General features: G+C 41.0%; 1 protein-coding gene across 1 annotated transcript in view; it reads right to left on the bottom strand.

Moving 5' to 3' along the window:
• Positions 1–361: 361 nt before the first annotated feature.
• Positions 362–21,034, bottom strand: part of GPLD1 (glycosylphosphatidylinositol specific phospholipase D1) — a 32,424-nt gene continuing 11,751 nt past the window's right edge. Inside the window, exons 7-25 of the mRNA XM_060244358.1 lie at positions 19,882–19,936; positions 17,135–17,242; positions 15,143–15,170; positions 14,914–15,053; positions 14,543–14,608; positions 13,566–13,705; positions 11,249–11,369; positions 10,583–10,772; positions 9,168–9,278; positions 8,099–8,176; positions 6,894–7,050; positions 6,453–6,594; positions 4,751–4,853; positions 4,566–4,659; positions 3,666–3,857; positions 2,449–2,609; positions 1,542–1,568; positions 957–1,007; positions 362–655 (exon numbers count right to left, since the gene is read on the bottom strand). Of these exons, the coding sequence (XP_060100341.1) occupies positions 578–655; positions 957–1,007; positions 1,542–1,568; positions 2,449–2,609; positions 3,666–3,857; positions 4,566–4,659; positions 4,751–4,853; positions 6,453–6,594; positions 6,894–7,050; positions 8,099–8,176; positions 9,168–9,278; positions 10,583–10,772; positions 11,249–11,369; positions 13,566–13,705; positions 14,543–14,608; positions 14,914–15,053; positions 15,143–15,170; positions 17,135–17,242; positions 19,882–19,936 (2,042 nt within the window). The 3' untranslated portion in view covers positions 362–577. The remainder of the gene's footprint in view (positions 656–956; positions 1,008–1,541; positions 1,569–2,448; positions 2,610–3,665; positions 3,858–4,565; positions 4,660–4,750; positions 4,854–6,452; positions 6,595–6,893; positions 7,051–8,098; positions 8,177–9,167; positions 9,279–10,582; positions 10,773–11,248; positions 11,370–13,565; positions 13,706–14,542; positions 14,609–14,913; positions 15,054–15,142; positions 15,171–17,134; positions 17,243–19,881; positions 19,937–21,034) is intronic.

Here is a 21,034-nt window from a genome sequence, read left to right as displayed (position 1 = left end):
CCTGTTGCCATCACTGTATATTGCACACACACTGATGATACTCAAAAGTAATCACTTTGTTTGCTGTTACACAGATGCTAATGCTTGCACATGGGCCTCTGGGATCTAGATGAGGAGGTTGGTTCCTTTCAGATCAGGAATGAAAAATCAAAGTTGGGATAGAATATGTATTACCACTATCATAATTTATTTTCTATGTTGCTCCATATTTTAAACGTTCTGCAGAGAATTCAATTGTATTGTACCACTCAATAAATATTTAAATTAAGACTCTGTAAGTGTGGTATAAGTCTGGTGTGAGTTTTCATGCAACAGTTAGAAGCTACAAAACTTTTTTTTGGGGGGGGGGAAAGGTGTATTCCCACACTATTGCTCTTTTAACAGCAATAATGGGCATTCAAACTGAGTATTACTAACTTTCAGAGATGATCTCAGCTTTCATTAATTAAAAAGTTTAGTGTTGTTCATACTCTCAATGTGATGAGGATCTGCTCTTTTCAACAATCTGAGCTTCAAAAAAACAGGAATTACATTAGACATTTCGATGAAAAGCAAACTCAACAGAACAGCACCCCCATTAAAAACTGTAGATAAAAAGCCTTCCAGCAAGTCGAGCTTTCACTGAACTTCTTTCTGCAGCTATTACAACTTCATTCTGCAAAGACAGAAAGCAGCTAATAAATGCTACAGAATTCCATTTCTTCTAGGGGGGAAAATATGTTGTTTATGGGATTTTCTTTCATTGCCAAGATAAAAGAATTTCTATTCCCTCTTTGTATCACTATGGTATGCATACATTAAGTGAAAAGAGACTGCTGCTTATAACTTTCTGAGTGTAAAATTTAGGCAATAAGCAGTCTTTTTTCCAGGGGATCTCTGATAGTTTTAGTCATCATGATATCTAGTGAAATCATTTGAGAATTATTATAGAAAGTGTCCTAGTTGAGCTTGTTTACCTTTTGTCCAGATTTTACTGTAATTACAGCACTCCCAAATCTTGATCTTTCCTGCAATTTTGAAAATGTTCAAGTGTTTAAATACTCAGTATTTGTCACAAATGTTTTCATAGCTGCATAAGGAACCAAAAGGTCATCCAGCCCCACTACCACCTTGTCCTGACCAACAACAGAAACAACAACTATAAAGGCTCACAGCTTATGATCTTTCCCATGCGCTTGAAGTCTCACTTTAAAACATGCTTGAGGATAAATCCGACTGCATTCAGTAGATTAAATGGACTTTTGGGTAGCTACCTCTACAAACCCCCAATATTTTATTCCCCATTTGTTTTCATTTGCAATTATTTGATATTAGAAAGAATGGGGAGTGTGGGAACTCATCAGTCAAAATCAAAACTGCAATAGAAATCACTTGCTTTTTTTTTTAAACCTAGAAAGATGTGTTGCTCTAACACCTGCAGGTACACTAATGTAGAATTTGACAGTTTGGCACTTAAAAATCTCTTGTCTACGATGGGTGAGTTTTAAGGTACAGTTTCTTCAATTGAAATAGCACTGCACATTCAGAATCTGGTTACTTACCTCAGGTGAAATTAACACATATTTTGCCTGGGGAAGAAAAGGGGAGAAGGTTAGTGTGGTTAAGGTTACCATTTTTAAAATGCATACAGTTAAAAAAAAATTCATAAGGCATATACATTTTAAATGCAGTATTTAGAACCCACTTTCTTTCCCCCTCACAAAACCCGAGGCAGCATACGTCAGAGTCTCTAGGAAGCATTCCATCAAGGCAGACCTGACCCAATCTTGGCTACTTTTAGCAAGTGGTTCAATCTTGTGCTTTCCAACCATACCCTTGGACCCTAACTGCACCTTGATTTTGAACAGTAGAAAGTGGAGAACTATAAGATTTGGGGGGGGGGGGATCCCTCTTCCTTCTGCTTGGTGGTGGGAGCTCCTCCCCCACCCTGCATTTCAGAATTTCTGCCTCCACCCTCCTGGCTTGCACGGCAGAGGTGGTGGCTCACGCAGTGACAGGAAGCAGCATATCCTGCATACCTGCAATACCTTTGTCTTTCCCTTCCTGGCTCATGCAGTGGGAGCAGCTCGCACTCCTCCTCCCCTACCCATCTTCCTCAAAATGTCAACTAAGAGCTCACAACATAGTACTGTGAGATCTCAATTTTCCTTCCCAGTTCTTTTTTTTTTTAGGGGTGGTGGTGGTATTTTTCTGCAAACCTCAGATTTGTAGAAAAATAACCCTTACCTTTACCTGGTCCTGTTATTTTGGGTTTTTAATTTATATTTATTTATTTTAAATTATGCCACCTTTTCACCCAGCGCAGGATCCCCAAGACAAACAATCACAAATATTAAAACACCATAAGGGCCAGGTTAACTGTTTGTACTTTTGGTCTACAAAAAAATCCCTGCTCACAGGGCATGTACAAATGAACATTTGCTGTCTTTGCTCTTTCTGTTTTCTTACCCAGTCCTCAGGACGAGGGGAGGTCCATGGTTTACAATGCTCAGTTACTTTACCCAAAGTGGTCTGGTTACCACTATATATATAAACACGTTCAGCATGTCTTTCATATATTCCATCCATGAAGTCTTCTGTTCGAAGAGGTGATGTTATAATGATTTCATCTGCAATTGTTCACAGCAGACAATATGTCATACAATGTAATGAAAATGACTATGGATTGGATATATCAAATACTTTGGTATAATAATATCAGCCATTATTATTATTATTTATTAGGCTCTATTATTTACTTATCAGTTTTATTAGGCTGGGCTCTGAGCGATGTATATCAGGTAAAAAATAAAACATAGATTAAAACAATAGATGGTTTAAAAACAAAAAACTCCAAATCCCAATGGTGTCCTGCTAATTGTGTTCATTCTCCCAAACTGTTGGGAGCGGGGGGGGGGAGGAAACTTCTAGGGGGGGTAGACAGAAGGGTTCTAACTATCGCTGTCCTCGATCGTAAGTCTAGCGGAACATCTCTGCTTTGCAGGCCCTGTGGAATTGCAAAAGATTCTGCAGGGCCTGGATATCATCCGGCCATGTTCCACCAAAAAGGGGCCAGGACTGAAAAAGCCCTGGCCCTAGTTGAGGACAGCCCCGGGCTTCTTTAAAGCTGGGGATTACCAGCAGATTGTTACCAGCAGATTGCAACACCCCACCCAAAGGTATAATGAAGAAGATGGTCCTGTAGATACGTTGTTCCCAGACCACTCGAGGTTGGTCCCCATTGATGGTGATACTCATCAAGATACCACTGAACTGACCAGATGCATCTTTTGATACATATATGAATTCACCCCCATCTGGATCTACTAGATTATACAAACTGGGGTCAAAGTGTTTACCATAAAATAATTTATTTTTTCAGACACTTGAAATGTGGAACACAGGAAATATAGAGGCTATGTAACATGGATTATAGACAGCAAGAGTTTTTTTTCTCCTGGTGAATGCATAATCTTGTGTGCATCTGAAAAGATGCAAGTGTTCTTTTTAAAAACTAGTATTCAGCTAAAATATTTTTGATGACAGTAATTCCCTTCCACCATATAGCCCCATATAGAACTTGAAAACTTGCACAAGAGGATCTTATTTTTTGCTGGCCCTAGTAAAAGTTATCACATGGCTTTTGTTTTAGACCCTTCACAAATGAAATACCATAATAATCTTACCAAATCCATCACCATCCAGGTCTCTTAGGTGTACATCTTCTCCAAACCGTGAAAATCTCTTGTCCCCACTGAAAGTACTGAGCAAAAGAGGCATGTTCCTGTCTGTGACAGTACCATCTACCATCGCATACATTACAGCAGATCCTGCTTGGCGTATCACAGAGGTCATAAATACATACTTGGATGTAGTGTCTGAAAGAAAGCAGCCAGAGTGACAGGGTCAGAGTGCTGTTCCTGTGAGATGGTTATTTGTTGTTCAGTCACACAGTCGAGTCTGACTCTTCACAACCACATCATGCCAGGCCCTTCTGTCTTCCACTGTCCTAAATTCGCTCAAAGAGATGGTTATAGCAACTAGTATTAATGGATGGGTAATGTCCCTGGAAGAAGGTCATATAACTAGAATCAGAAGCATTCAGTGTTGTTTCTACCATCTGTAAATGTGAAATAATGCAATACGATGACAGTTTTCAAGACAGTAATCAGTTCTTACACTGTTAATTTCTCAGTTAAGTTTCTCATTTCAGGGAGGGGATTATAGGATCTTTTGCAATTCTCCACAGTTCAAAATATAAAGGATGGTTCTGTTTACATGAGAAGCTGTGGTCAAAATGCGCCAGCTGTAGGTAAATTTAATATGCTGGGACCTGCCCAGACTAAAAAGTAGTGTCATATTAACAGAACAGATAAAAGAGCGCCTATGTGACTTCAAGAGTGGAAACAACAAGGCAAATGACTTAACAAAAACGACTTAAAGAGGCATCATGATCCTGCTATAGCAAAGTAAATCATATTACTTACAAAAGTCCACAAACATTACTACTGATGATTATGACTCTTTGCAGCTCATTTTATGAACTGCAGAATTAAAAATACGGCCATGAATCCAGCAACACGTACCTTGTGTTGGTGCCCCAGTTACTAACACGTGCCTAGCAGTTCCTTCAACAGAAATGAAACCTGTTGCCAAGGACGAGCCCAGTCTCCCCATTTCCTGTGTTTATTAAAACAAAAAGCTCTATAAAGATGGATTTTTCTTCACGTATTATGTATCTATCATTTCAAGGAATACCAAAAAGACCTACCTTGTCTCCAGTTAAAGTAAACCAGCTGTTTGTGTGTGGTAAGATATAGCCATACACCCTTCCAACAGCCTGTTTAGTATCCTGTGAGAAATAGCAGCCTAAACTAAAAGATACAGTAAACATTTTAGAAACATCATGCTGATGGGCTTTTAACGTAACATACATTCTAAATGATATTGCCAAAGTAAAATATGGTTATTTTATTTCAGAACCTCAGCTTTTAGAACATGCCACTACTATCAATCCTGCTTACTCACAGACTGCAGCCTTGAGGAAGTTGCTGCGTCTCGAACATATAATGGAAAGAAAACAGTTTGCAGAAGGGAAGGTACAGGAGAATAGAACACAAAACTAGAGCTCTTTGTCCTTATCAATCAGGACCAGAAAGACTACGTAACTAATTAATTAAAAGAAAATGACTGATACTTGCACAGAACATGGAGAAGTAGCTATAACACTGTAACAGGGATTACCTGTAGACTTCATAGAAGATAGGCTAGAGAATGTGTTGCTAGGTCTTTTTTTAAACAAAAGGAGGGAAAATAAACTTCCCACCTCATAGCTTTCTCACCAGAATGCCCAGCCAACTTTGTGAAAGCTAGTACAAAACTGGTGGCCAGACATTGCTTTATATTGCTTCATCTTATTTTTAATCATTATCCATCAGAGAAAGAAAGCAGAGTGATCTCTGGAAGATAACAGTCCCACATAGTTTTTAATGTAGACATATGATAGAACAGAAAACTGGGACAAAAACAAGCCACTTAACTGCAAGGGTGCTTAATATGCATTCTGAAGTAGAATTTAGTTATCTATTTTAATCCAATGCTTAAAGCGATGGCTGATTCTTTTCTGTTTGTACCTGAGCACTCTTTTGGAGCTTTGAGCATTGCAGATTGGGCCTAGGTAGATCCATGGGGTGTATGAAATATTGTACAGCTTGATGAGTTTCCCATGTTGCATCTCAAGAATATTTACCACCACTTAACTCCACAGGTTAAGGTCTCTGTGTGGGTAAGATCCATTCTGTGTATGAGGAGTTTGAGGTATATTTTTGTTACATTTATGGAGTGCTCAGTTTGAATTTTACCACTTAGGAAGGCTTTTAGCCGAAATACATTTGGTATTGGTTCCTGTAAATGGATATAATTTGGACCTTCTAACCTGTGTTTATGATTGGACATTTGTCTTCATATTAGGATTAGATTCTCATATGGACAACTATAGGACGGTGGGTTTTACATGATATTTTAGTACTTTTAAATGTATAATATATTTAATAAGATTTTTAAACGAAGCCCCAGGTTTCCTGTATTGCCTGATATTTATTCAGGTATTTATTCCTGCCTGATAGGAGGTATGGGGTTTCCTGCTGTAATTCGTAGATTTTATTGTTGTTATCATTTTATTGTTGATGGTTTCATTCTGTAAACTGCCCTGAGCCAATTTTTGCAGTAGGGCAGGGTATAAATTAGATAAATAAATATTGGGGCATGAAGCAAGAGACAGATGTAATCCTAGAACCTAAACTCAACTGTTGATTTAACACAAGGCCACAGTCTCACCAGAGGGTCTTTTATGAAGGAACACATCACATGTCTTAAAGGTGCTGGGGTAATCCAGTACAGAGCTAGAATTTCAGAGAAAAATCTACAGACTGTGAAGGCACAGCAGATATGATCACATAAAGTAAAGAGCGTACCCAGTGCAGCTTTTCCAGGAAGGACTGCCAATAAGCAACAAGGTCATATTCTGAAGTCGGATGCTGCTGAGGGAGGATCCAAACCATGCGTAATCTCGTTCTCCTTTTACCATCCAGTCAGCATCCAATAGGGAAAGCAGACCTGATCAAAAGAGAATAATAAGCAAAAGATAACACAATACTGGGTCCTGTAACTATGACATACTATGTGTTATGGATCACAATATTTTTTAATACATCAGATCTCATCCTGAAGTTTCAGGCAGATGCAGTTAACCTCCACAATGATGACTGGCCCTTCTGCATTAAAATCTGCCATCCGGGGCTGATTATCAAAGGTAATGAACATAACTGAGAGAAGGATTTGGACTGTGGAACATCCAAAAGAGAGCTGAAAAGCAAGGAAATACTATAGGGAATAAGAGGAAATAAATGAGTCACCTTGGCTGCTTCTGTTGAAAAATGAGTAAAACCCAGCCACCAATCCTCTTTGTTTTCCACCACCAGGAGCATAAGGAGAGCCAACCAGCAGGTCATTATTTCCATCCTCATCAATATCAGCTGCCAGCAATGACCAGCCAAGGTTGCAGTATATTTCCTGCAAGCAGCAAAATAGACTGGTTTCCAGATAAGAATAAAATTCTACCAATGCAAAGTCTCTTTGGAGGTGGTAATACTATACAGACTAACACTATTTGGAGTTTTCATGCATATCTTCTTCCTCAAAAGAAGTGTAAAGAGTCTGACCATTTAGACTAATATCCTTTCTTTAGGGTTGTTTCAGATGACCATAACCAAATAATAGCTGCTTAAAAGCATGTAGCTTATAACCATATGGGGAGGCATAAATATAACCTGCCTGTGTCTCCTCCAGTTTGCAAGCCCTCCTAGCATCCATGCTCAGTTGCCTGCCACCACCTGCACAACCCTTCCCTGACTGCACTGGCCAGTGTAAACAGCTGCCACTGCCACCAGGAGTGCCACAACTGTGTAATGCCTGCATCCCCTTCCTTAATAACAATGAACAGTTGGGACCACAAGTGCAGATAGGTGGCAGAGGAGGCATGTGAATGGGGATCGGCAGCACTGGGTCCCACTAGAAGTCCTTGCCCCAGGCTGGCAGCTGCTCCACCTCAGGGTATCCTGATCCTGACCCTGTCAGGTGTGCTGCAGGGACTGAGCACACCTGACATGTACGGTTAATGGACTCCCAGTTCACATGGATGTTATGTCTGAAAAGGCCTGTTATCATCTCTATTTCTCTTAGGCTTATAGAGCTGGAAATTCCATCAGTCTGGCCTGACCTTCAACACACCAGCCGCAATGTAAATCAACCCTTGCAATCCAATCTACAGTCTAGGAGAGCAGATGCACTGCTCACTAGTGCCAGCAGAGTGCTATCCTCCAGATGGCACAGGGAAGCAAGCCACATGTTTGGGGTTTTTTTTTACAACAAATCTGTTGAAGGCTGAGTAATAAGATCTTTACATACTGCACACACAATTGATTTTTTTGCCTTCAAGATTCTCGTCCATACAAGAGCTTTTGCCAATACGGCAAGGATAAACCCATCCAGAAAATGTAATGCATGGGTACGTTTACTGGGTTTTGATTTATGTACGTTGTATTTTGTTAGAAAACTTTACTTGGCAGACTATGGTCAGGTTTGGCAGGTTGTAGAAACCTTTTCTTCCACTGGATCCGAAAAATACATACACGGAGCCCTAAGCGACAGAAAAAGTGTTTTTTTACCAGGGTATACAACAAAAATAGATTACATTCAGTTATAAAACCACACTCCCATATATTGTTGTGTTATTTCCATAATGATAATTATATCTAATCCTACTATCCATATGAAAATGGACTTCCCATATATATCTACTACTAGCTTAAGGGGAAGGAAGAAGTGACTTCAGTTGCACAGCAGCTATTATGATGATGAAGCATCAGTGGGGTGACTTTCCATAGCAACAGAAATACCCTCCCATCTCCTTAAAATGCTAAAAATATCCAAAGTGACCACAGAAAAGCAACTGATAGAGATTTCAAAGGACATAACATGTCTGAAGTGCTTGTTTATCAATGCAACTGCCTACCTAGTTTGCAATTTTATGTCTTAGGTTCCAGGTACACCAGGTTCAAATTCTCTCCCTGCCATGGAAGCTTGCTAGGTGACCCTGGGCCAGTCACTCTCTCTCATAGGGTTGTTATAAAGATAGAACAAGATGGAAAAATAATATATGTCGTCCTGAACTCCTCAAGGGGGGGGGGGTGAGTAAAACCATATAAATAACAAACAAGCCAGCCAACCTTGGACTAAGCTCTATTCATAACAGTGGGGATTAGTTCAGCGTGGAAAAAATATTGCAGGATAAGGTTGTAAGTTTTCAGCCGCCACAGCTAAACATTTGCTCTCTGGTTTGTGTCAGGCTATGAGTCTAACAAGCAGTGTCAGTCAGGATCAAGTTCCTTCTCATTCATTCAACATCACAATGAAATATATGACCAAGGTTCCATGTTATGGTCCAGACTGACCAAAACAAAATGGTCCTGGGGATGAATGACAGCACCTGAGATGCATCTGTTTTCCATATGCTATTTCATTGTGGACGATGTCAAAGTGAGTCCCTACAAAGCAATAATATTTAACGCATTCTTCCACATCAACCTAACCTGCAAGAATATTAACATTTTACAAACATAGGTTCTTACCCCATAAGTAAGCTCCTGAGATCCAACAGATGGAGCTCCCACGGCAAGATCCATTACACCATCCTCATTGAAGTCTAGGACTGCTACTGCAGAACCAAACCTTCCTGAAACCTTTGGGAAGGGGGAAACATTCCCGTGAACCAATCTCACATATGATACAGTCAATGGCAAATAAGGTCTCAAATTATCAGCTTCCTTCCATGTGCAGACATTACTGTCTGACCCTAGCTTGTATGCTTTATGCTTTAAAAATGTGATGCTTTAAAAATGTGATAAGTAAATACTAATACTTTAAAGTTATGATCAAATGGCATTTTAGTTATTAAAATGAGAAACTCTGGAGCCTGAACTATGATACCAGGGGTGGCCAACATTCCTAGGCCTCACAGCCGCATGGAAGTTGAGAGACACATCACAGCTACATCTCACTTCCTTTTCGACAGCCACCCACATACCAGGGGTGGAATTCTAGCAGGAGCTCCTTTGCATATTAGGCCACACATCCTTAATGTAGCCAATCATCCAAGAGCTTGCAAGGCTCTTTTTTGTAAGCTCCTGGAGGATTGGCTACATCAAGGGTGTGTGGCCTAATATGCAAAGGAGCTCCTGCTCATCACCACCATCCTTATTCTCTTGAGGATCTCCCCATGCCCTTCATTAACATTGCTTCTCCTGACTATGCCTATCCTTTCAATGTGCCCCTGGTTCTGGGTTAGTTAAAAATGGAATCAGAGGAAATGGTAAGCCACTATTGAAGAAGACAACATTGGATTTATATTCCACCCTCCACTCAGTCTCAGAACGGCTCACAATCTCCTTTATCTTCCTCCCACACAACAGACACCCTGTGAGGTGGGTGGGGCTGGAGAGGGCTCTCACAGCAGCTGCCCTTTCAAGGACAACCTCTGCCAGAGTTATGGCTGACCCAAGGCCATGCCAGCAGGTGCAAGTGGAGGAGTGAAGAATCAAACCTGGTTCTCCCAGATAAGAGTCCGCGCACTTAACCACTACACCAAACTGGGTCTCATTGCTAGCATACACTCACCCTATTAGATTCTTCTTGCTGTATTACTATTCTTTTTCTTTAAATTGTCCAGAAGTCACTATCAAGCTTTTGAATCCTCTGCCATAAAAATATAATACAGTTCTCGGCACATGGAAACAATGGCACCATCCTATTACATTATAGAGTTCCCTCATGCAGATATCTCACATAGGTCTCAGCAAGAAGTTATCTGATCTGACAAAAAAGTATATGCTCCTAAATCATGGTGGATATGTAATTACTATAATGTTACTTCATTCAGAAACCAAGTTCATGTCACTGCTACTCGAAAAGAACAAAGAACCATGCCTTTTTAGGTAATTTAACACATATTTGTTTCTGATCAGCAAAAGTTTGACTTGGTTCTTACCTTTGTTCCCTCTAGTATTTCATTTGCTTCCTGATCCAAGTTCAAGTCTGCATAAGGCAAACCTGAACTATTACTATAAACAATATACACGCGTCCTATTTGAATGTGTCCTCCTGGTTTACTGTATCCTGGTGCTCCAACTATAAGATCATCATATCCATCCTGGTTTAGGTCAGCTGAAGTCATTGCCCTGGGTACCAAATGAGATAATCCCAGTTACTATTTGGTTTACCTTTGTTGAAGCACCCATATTTTCCTTTGCAGATTTCAAAGGAATTGTTCATCCAGCTACAGAATAAAACTATTTTTATAGCAATTAGAGTAATTTCCATGGTAGTCCTATAAACAGCTAAGTAAAATTCTCAATCGTTCTGATTGTACCAATTTTACCAACTGGTTAACAACAGACATTTAAAGCAGCAAAGTATTTTCTCTATCTAAAGAAGAATTCTGCACAATTCAAAAACTTTCTGACTAATGGCTGCTGTTGGCTGGGGTGGGGAAATGTCATCTGAACCATTCAGAATGCTACCCATATTTACACAATTTAGATTCTCTAGAATATGAGATCTTCTTTCTTCTACTAAACAAATCTAAATTGCTACATTTCATAATATGGAAACTGCATTTGCCCAACAAAAGAAGAAGATACAAATCGGCACCTACCATCCAAGTCTAGCATACGGAGTCGTCAGGAAATAGGAAGCGTTGGGCTGCGTGATGTACTTAGAAGAATGCTGCTGTGTGCCAGCAAATGCTTCCCTGAAATTCTTAGTAAATGCAGCATTACTGAATTTATTTATTTATTTATTTATTTATTTATTTATTTATTTATTTATTTATTTATTTATTTATTTATTTATTTATTTATTCCGTAACTTATATCCCGCCCTTCCCACAAGTGGCTCAGGGCGGCTTACAACAAATAATAAAACAATAAAATCGGAACAAATTAATACATTTAAATTCAAACATTTAAAACCTAAAAACCTTAAAATTTTACATTTTACATTAAAACTGTGCAGTATAATCACAAAAATCTAAGATCTAGAAAGCTACATTTGTCTAGTCAGGCGTAGGCTAACCGGAAAAGGGTCGTCTTACAGGCCCTGCGGAACTGAGTAAGATCCCGCAGGGCCCTCACCTCTTCCGGTAGCTGGTTCCACCACATAGGGGCCGTTGTGGAAAAGGCCCTGTCCCTAGTTATTTTGAGGCGCACTTCCTTGGGCCCGGGGATGGTGAGAAGATTTTGAGTCCCAGACCTCAGTACTCTCTGGGGAATGTGTGGGGAGAGACGGTCCCTCAGGTAGGCAGGTCCCAGGACATATAGGGCTTTAAAGGTAATGACCAGCACCTTGTACCGGACTCGGTATATTATTGGAAGCCAGTGCAGAGCCCGAAGACCCGGCCGAATGTGCCCCCATCTTGGGAGGCCCAATAACAGCCGGGCCGCGGCATTCTGCACCAGCTGCAATTTCCGGGTCCGGCACAGGGGCAGCCCCATGTAGAGGGCATTGCAGTAATCCAACCTCGAGGTGACCGTAGCATGGATCACTGTTGCTAGGTCGTCGGGGTCCAGGAAGGGGGCCAACTGCCTTGCCCGTCTAAGATGAAAAAACGCGGACTTGGCAGTGGTCGCTATCTGGGCCTCCATATTTAGGGACGGCTCCAGCAGCACCCCCAGGCTTTTGACCCTGTCCGCCGGCCTCAGCGGGACACCGCCAAAAGCTGGCAGGGGGATTTCCCCCCCCCCCGGCCCCCGACGGCCCAAACAAAGGACCTCTGTCTTCGCAGGATTCAATGTCAGTCCACTCAGTCTGAGCCACTCGGCCACGGCCTGTAGTGCCCGATCTAAGTTATCTGGAGCGCAGACCGGTCGGCCGTCCATAAGCAGATAGAGCTGGGTGTCATCAGCATACTGGTGGCACCCCAGCCCATACCTTCGGGCAATCTGGGCAAGAGGTCGCATATAGATGTTAAATAACATCGGGGAGAGAACCGCTCCCTGGGGCACCCCACAGTCGAGTGAGCGCCTCCGGGATAGTTCCCCCCCAATCGTGTGCATCTGACACATAACGCAGGCTTGAACTGGACTTAACATCATCTCCTATTTTCCCCCAACCCCTTTTTACACACTTGAGTGTAACACCCAGCCTGATCTTTATCTTTTGGAGAACTCAAAATCTCACACACTGTCATGTGTCATTTGTTTGGTCCTAATAAAAGATACTACATGGATTGTGTTCTTACTTTTAGGTTTTGCTTTTAGGCTAGTATGGATATAAACAATTCTTTCCGGTGTCTGTGCCTGCTCTGAGAGTCCATACTGCAGGAAGATAATCACAGGCTTTACTCACTCCCTAGTTCCCCTTCCTTTGGCAAAACTAAAAAGGTAAAGGTAGTCCCCTGGGGAACACCAATCATTTCTGACTCTGGGGTGATGTCACATCACAATGTTTTCATGAAAGACTTTTTACGGGGTGGTTTGCCATTGCCTTCCCCAGTCATCTACACTTTACCCCCAGCAAGCTGGGTGCTCATTTTACCGACTTTGGAAGGATGGAAGGCTAAGTCACCCTCAAGCTGGCTACCTGAAACCAGCTTCCGCTGGGGATCGAACTCAGGTCGTGAGCAGAGCTTGGACTGCAATACTGCAGCTTACCACTCTGCATCATGGGGCTCTTTACCTTTGGCAAAACTACAGCAACATAAACCAGGAGACACTGCTTCTTGCCCCTACTAAGCTTGGTGCCAGGCTGCCTGGCATATCTTTCACTTTTATTTCCTGCTTAGGCCAGCCTTTCTACAGGAATCACTGGGATTCTGAATACCTGGAGTGATTCTCAATAACCAGAATTTTAACATTTGGAAATATTTAAAATATTCTACATAGGGCATTATTCAATAAATTCCAAATATTTCCAAACTCATACTGCAGATCCCCAATTTGTATGTCTACAAAAAAAGGTCTTTGTTTCTAATTATATTTCTGAAAGACTTACCGTGATCAAAGGGGGTATGTCAAAATAAACTCCTCTCTCTGTATAGTTGATCTTCCTTTCAGCTGATTTTGCCACTGAAGGAGGTATGTTTCTATGGTGCTTGGTTTTCAACTGCTTGAGCCTGTTTGACATAACCTCTGCTTTTAACATGAAAGTAAACATTTATCTGATTGTATAATGGGTGATTTGCACATTACCCAAAATCACCACCTAGGAACCAGAAGGTGCTGCCTGGCTGTGGCACATTTGGAAAGTGGGAGGTATTCTGTCATGGCCACTCTTGAGCCTTTAAAAAGTGGCATGTGGTACAAGTGGACTAACAAAAGGACATATTATATCATTGCCCTCCGCCAGCAGCTTATTTTTAATTTTTTTTTTTTTACTGAATCTCAGGGTTTCTTCTGACTATAAGCAACTTCAAGGGCATTTGTCAGGCAGAAAGGCAGCACAAAATAAACCAAAATCTTCAAGCATTTGGGAGCCTAGTAGCTGCTGAGAGTATCAGTAGATATAATTATCTTCCGAATCACAACTTGGTGGCTGCAAACTTTTCAGCTAAAAAAAGTTTTTAAAAAAATATCATCAGCAATTAACTGTCTTTGCTTTCCCAAAATAACTGCTACTTTAATATAAATATAAAAAGCACTGGAACCTGGAATAAAGATATATATAGGAAATTCCCTTAAAGAATGAGTTCAATGGTAGTGTTTGTGATTTGTTTGTGATTTGTTACAGAAGGAATGGGACTATAAAAAGCCAGCACATCAAATAATTTCAACTTCTCATATAGGAGAGGCATGTACATGGCAATTTTTTCCCTCCAGTCTAGGAAGTAGAATCCCAATCAAAATTTAAAAAGACAAATGGCCTGAAATTTTTCTAATAGTGGAACGTTCATGCAAAGTAATAAGAATCTTGGATGTTATTCCAATAAGCAGGCTACAAAGGCTGAACTTACGCAATAGTATTTCTGGGTTCATGTTTGCACTGTATATATAAAGGATTCTCAGGAATAAAACAGCCACTGACAAAAAAATAGAAATAATTACTTTTACATAATTTGTAGATCTTAAATAACTAGCATACCTAAGAATTGCCCTAACATTCATCTTTATTACTCTTACACTCATTTTCTACAATCTCAAAAATGATTTACAACTCAGAATTAATGTCAGATGAAAAAGGTAGTTATTAAATGCAACTTATTCGCCAGATTGGCAGTTTAATCACATCCTATTCAAACAAAAATACTTGAATGAAAAATATCTACTACAATGCTTGTTTCAGATCAGTATATTATATTTCATGGACGTTAAACCAGCACCTCACCTGGTCCCATTTGTTAACATATGACTTGTAAGCTCAAAAATGTTATTCGATGAGAATGCCATATCATCCACACCACCAAGAAAGTACTCGTGGAATTTGTCTACCAAAAATGGAGACTTGCTGGCATAGATAGGGTAAAGCTGTGGAAACCAAAAATACCATTTAATTAGTGGCATATAAATCTCAAAAGTAGCATTCAACAAAGTTCCTTTTAGGAAAAATATATTACCTTGGCAACACTGAGCGTTTCTCCATACCTGGGGGGCGGGGGGGGAGGAAAGTGCATTTATTACCATCTCAGGCAAGTGCTTTTCAGTGTACAAAGTACCTCTTAAAGGGGACCTGTATATTTTCTTAATTTTTGTGTACTTCAGTGGAATGGTAATTTAGAAAATTTAAATGTTAAAAGAACCACTGAGAAGTTAAAGCAATCTAAATAAAAGTTTTTGTGATCCATCCACTAAACTGTCAATAATAACATACTTTGCTACTGAAGCAATCTATTTCAGCACTAGCAATTTATATCTAATTCTCAATATGACCAAATCTTTGGCGACTTAAATCCAGAGACAGGAGCAATGGACAGACAAGACAAATCATTCTACAGACTGGGGGGGAAGGGGAGGACAGGTTTGCACAAAAACCTGAAATCTAAAACAAATAAATAATGGCGTGGGTGGGTAGTAAAACACTCCAAAATAATAGAAGCAGCATTTAGCTTTAAGAAATGGAAGCCCTCTCAGTAATCGTTATGGGGGTTGCTAGGCAACCACAACAGTATGGCCAGCCTCCAAGCCTTGGCTTGTTATTAAAAGGCAATAGGAGGGGGAATAGCCCTTTCAGAGCTGTTTTGCCCTTTGAAGGAGGATTCAGTCGGGCCAGTGAGCAACTTGCTACCAGGTGACTTCCATGACTCACCTAGGCAGCTGCTTGCTACTGTCCCATGGCAATCTCCACCCAAAAGCCAATGTTGTGTAGTGGTTATTTTTTCAGATTAGGATCTAGGAGACCCAGGTTCAAACTTCTACTCTGCCTGATGGTTAACTGAGTGACCTTGGGCCAATCACACACTTTCAAGCCTAATCTACCGCACAGGGCTGTGTAAAAAAAATAAATGAAAGAAAGGAGAGTGATGTAAGCTGCTTTGAGTCCCATTGTGGAGAAAAAGCAAGATATAAATGAAGTAAATAAATAAGAAATATAGTTCAAGGTGAGGGGCAAATAAAGATAGATGGGTTGATGGCTGGGAAGCAGTGAAGAAAACAAGGAAAAGGGAGATATGGGGGCTTCTAGGAAGAAGAAACTGTGTGGGGAAGGGGATACAGGGGAAAGTAAAGTGACTGACATCATGGACTTGGGCCAAAGTTTTCCCAAGAGAAACTTCCAGAGGGAAGGCAAGAGGGAAAGCTGTAAATTGGGGCAGACAAAGGTAAATTGGAGGGGGATGGGAAAGACAGAAAGATGCAGGAAAAGGGAAGACACTATGGAGGCTTTCAGAGAAGGAAATTGGAAAAAGTGGGGGAGGGGGAAGTGAGGTGCTCTCTGCAAGTCCTTGCAAGTCCCTTGCTTGTCCATTACTAAATAAGATATGTTGAGCCAATGAAGCGATCAAAGCACATATAGCACTATCCAAATGAATACGGGGTTATAAATATTTTTCATAAATAAATAAATTGAAAGAAATACACTGCGGTTGGGGGCAACAATTACTAATACCTTAAGGTGAAAATTAGGATTTGTCCTATACTTCTCAACAATCCTTCAATTCCACATTCCAATTGCTAAGTGTGTGTTTAAATATTTTAAAGTATATATATGTATACATTTAGCCCTAGTCAACAGACTATCAGAAGCTTGGATCATTTAAAATATTTTCTCCTGGTGAATATTAATCTCCAATACTACATGTCTGAACATCCGTACATTTCTTTAAGCTATATCCAAATAGCCTTTTATCTACTCCTGCTCTTTTTCACCCCTTTTATAAATCACAATCCAACAAAACAAACTTTCTAGTTTAACCCTCCCCCTGTGCTGTCCAAACCTACCACTACCCATATTTGGTTGAGTCAACCAAATTGCTTATCCAGATAAAAACTTCTCTGCCAAATCTAGCTACCTCTTAGTAATTACAATCCAAAATAAACATACACCGATCTAATAAAACAAATATTCTTTATGTAGTATACAAAATTAAACAACAGAAGCTTGTCTTACTTACAATTGAAGAAACTGTAGATAAGCACATTCAATAATAGCATCTTCAGTTATAATTTCTTTGCCATAAAATTCCTCATAGATTGACATTAAATCTTTGACAGGTACATACCTAAAACCATTGTAAGATATTAACACTAGAGCCACCTCTTTAAGGCAACAAAGTATGAAAATCCCATGTTTCCTTTCTGCATGTAGTTTAATTTTAATGGAAACCAGAAGCCAGGACTATAACTCTGTTTTGCTACTTTATGGTATATGATTACAAATAGTGATTACAAATGTCCAGTAAATTCCCATCCTTCACTCATTACTAACTCCAACTTAGGAACCTCCTATCTTTAAAAGTGCATTACAGATATGTTACAATTTTATTGGACTGTATGCTGCAAAGCCACTCTGAGTCCACTTGCAGGGTAGGGTGGGATAAAAGTCTCATAAATAAACAAATAAAATCAATGAAATGGAACCCTGCATACTCACCATGAGGGTTCCTTCTGTTCTGAGGTTAGGAGGGCACCTTGATATGGATGATTCCCACCAATTGTGCAGGGAGGCAGGAATAAAATCTTCAACTTCCTGTCTCCTGGGTGGGTGTCACCATGGGACAATTTAATTACTTCATGAGATAATAAACCCAGGTAAGCCACTGTTAGAAATAAAACAACTAATAACCAGAGGAGTGGTATAAACAAGATTAAGGAAGGATTACAGCAAGAAAGCATCTCCCCCGCCCCCCCGCATTGCTTGAGCATGTAGGATTGATTTGACTCAGGACTCCTTTGGGGGGGGGGCAAGCTGCCCTCTTAACTTCAGAGCAGAAAGAACCCCTCATGGTGAGTATCCAAGGTTCTGTTCTCACTCTGAGGAGGAGGGCTTCTTGATATGGAACTTCCAACATCAGTGTCCCAGTTACAGGGGGAAATTAACTATCATCCATGGCATGCTACCATCCTGGGTGCCAGACTATCTGGCCACCTTCTGCCTCAACCTGCATTTGGCAGGCACTGCACATTGCAGTGCAATTTAAATTTAAAATTTATCAGGAAGGTGAAGGTGTGTGTGGCATGGAGGGCAAGTCAGAGCCATGGCCACACCCTGTTCCGCTATGGCTATAGGCCTGTTGCAAACTGCCTGTTAAATACAAGGTTAGCCCATTGTCCCTTCATCAGCCTTTTGAAGAAATCAGGGGAAAGAACCAACTCTTCTAAGGAGGAAGCCCTAGGAAAAAATTCCTTGTTCCCCTGAGGCCTGGATTTACTATCTCAGGGTTCTTGCCTGGGGTTAGAGGTTTCTGCAAGGTCTAAGGCCAGGATAGCTTTGCATAAGAGGGTCTGATGGTCTGGGCTGTTCAACTCCTCCTCTGAGGAGAACTCTCCCAGATTCTGTCTGGGATGAGATGCTTTCCAATCCTGAGGGGGTGCCCTGAACCCTGGCAGGGGTGGCAGTGGAGGAGGAGGCTTTGTGAGCTACCTTGGTGGGCCACTGAGATCCAGGATCCCAACAGGATGAGGCATACACCTCCCTGCCCCCGGACCTTTCCTTGGAGCAGGAGAAGCTAATCTCAAATTGGAGAATTTTGGCCCCCAAGATGGGGTGGGGGAGGAGCACTCTTGAATTCCATGCGGATCTTCCCTCAAGGCTACCCTTAAAAATTTTATAAGCTCAGTCAAGCAAGGATTCCACCCAACCACTACCTCAGAAGGAGAGGGGAAACACTACATTACCCTCTTGAACATCCATTCTGGTAGTTAAGGAGACCATCTGGGTCATGGAGGTTCCAACATAAAAGCTTGGCATGCCATCATAGCACTCAGGGGCTGAACTGGCTGCCAAGAGAGCCATTTGTCTGTGAGGAGTCATTTTCCTGTCTTTTAATCATGTGTTTTTAGGTGCTTTCACTTTTTGACTTAGGGCCTTCCTGGTTGGCTCTGGGCTAGTCTAGCCAGGCAAGCTGTCTCCAGGAGAAACAGACGGTAGAAGAAGAGGGTCTCTGTATTGTTCTCAGAAAGGGAACCATCCCTTCCACATTCCTCTAAAGTCTCTGGGGCCTTTTACAGAGTCATTAAAAGAAAGGATGAGGGAGAAGCAGAGGAAAAAATCTGGATGATAAAGGAAGCAGCAGACTGAGCAGAGCCAAGAGGAGGTGTAAAAAGAAGGTGTGAAGAGAAAGAGAGACAAGCTGGGGGGGTTAGGAAACTCTCTCTCAAGACTGAAATAGCACTAGGAGAAAGGTAGGTTTAAAAAGAGCAAAGAACAAGCTCTCCCTAACAAGGCAGGAAACAAACTGAGCCAGGGTGATACCCACCCAGGAGACAGGAAGTTGAAGAGTTTAGTCCTGTCTCCCTGAGCAATTGGTGGGAATCATCCATATCAAGATGCCCTCCCCCTCAGAGGGAGAAGGGATACCTCCAGTGGCATTTTTGACATTATTTTAACTTCCAAATACCAATTTTTGAAAAAATGATTTGCAAATTGCAAAAAATGGCTGCATACAAACTCATTCATCCAGCCATAATCATTACCATTGATGGACAAGTGATTTTACTAAAAAGCCGTTCAAGAGCTCATCCCTGATGAGATTCAATTCACATTAAGTTCAGATTATAATGTTTGCCCATATCCATCACATCAGATTTTTCAAGTGCCTATGTCCCAATTTGAGAGAGAAAAAATGATTCTAATTACCACTGCTTCAGTTTATTTTATAAAGAAATTAAAAAATTTAACAGCTTTTTTTGTCACTCTTACCAGCTTGGATCCACATAGTTAAAATCAAGCTCATATTGGCTCAGCACATCTCCTCCTAATAAAGAAAAAGATCATGATATATCCAATCATTGTAACAAAAAGCATATAAAGACTATTCAGATAGATCCAAGTGGACAGCCGTGTTGGTCTGAAGCAGTAGAACAAAGTAGGAGTCAAGTCGCACCTTTAAGACCAGGGGTGGGGAAACTCCGTCCCAAGGGCCGTATATGGCCCTCGAGGTCACTTGGTGTGGCCCTCAGGGATTGCTGGACCGAACCAAGCCATGTGGCAGCCTCCCTGGGGCCTGGCTGGCCAGCAAGGATCGTGGGGCCCAGCGGCACTGTGCAGCAGCCTCCCCAGGGCCAGGCAGGGATCACAGGGCCCAGTTGTACTGTGCGGCAGTCTCCCTGGGGCCTGGCTGGCCAGCCAGAATTGCTGCAGGGCCTGGAAAAGTTACTGTCACAGTTCAGTTTGCACTTGATTATCCTAAATGGTGTGGCCTAATATGCTAATGAGTGTGTGACATAATATGCTAGTATTAGGGGATGTGGTCTAATATACTTCTGGGCTCCTGCTGGGCTTTTTCTAAAAAAAAAAAAGCCCTGGACCTATACATTGGCCTAGGGTGGCAGGTTGTGTATGTGTGCCAGATTAGGCTCTCCCCACACAACTTGAAATAGAAAAACAATTATTTGCATTAATTTTGCTGGTCTGAATCATTTTCCCTCAGCGAAGCACTGTTTTTTAAGTTGATAATTGTTTATGGCCCGCAAATGATGTTATAAATATCCACATGGCCCTTGGCAGAAAAAAGGTTCCCCACCCCTGTATAAAACCAACAAAAGTTTGTTCAGAATATAAAGACTATTGTGTATTATTAGAGTATACTTGGAAGACCAGAACATGACTATTTTCATGGTTACAACTAGATTTTGGACTTTGATGTCTATTTGGAAAGCTGTTTCACCAGGATTTTCTCTCATACACCTGGCTCTCACCCATTCATCAGTGCAGTTTGAGCTGTGCTGCATGTGTAATAGTTCACGGCTTTCCCCTGCTTCTGTACTGAACAGGTTCAATACATGGCTAGAGAAGTTCAAAACATGCAATAATTTAATACAAGATATCAAATCCTAACCTTTATTCAGCTGCT

This window comes from Heteronotia binoei, chromosome 7, assembly GCF_032191835.1.
Source record: "Heteronotia binoei isolate CCM8104 ecotype False Entrance Well chromosome 7, APGP_CSIRO_Hbin_v1, whole genome shotgun sequence".
Lineage (NCBI taxonomy): Eukaryota > Metazoa > Chordata > Lepidosauria > Squamata > Gekkonidae > Heteronotia > Heteronotia binoei.
This window is presented reverse-complemented; position numbering and strand designations above follow the sequence as displayed.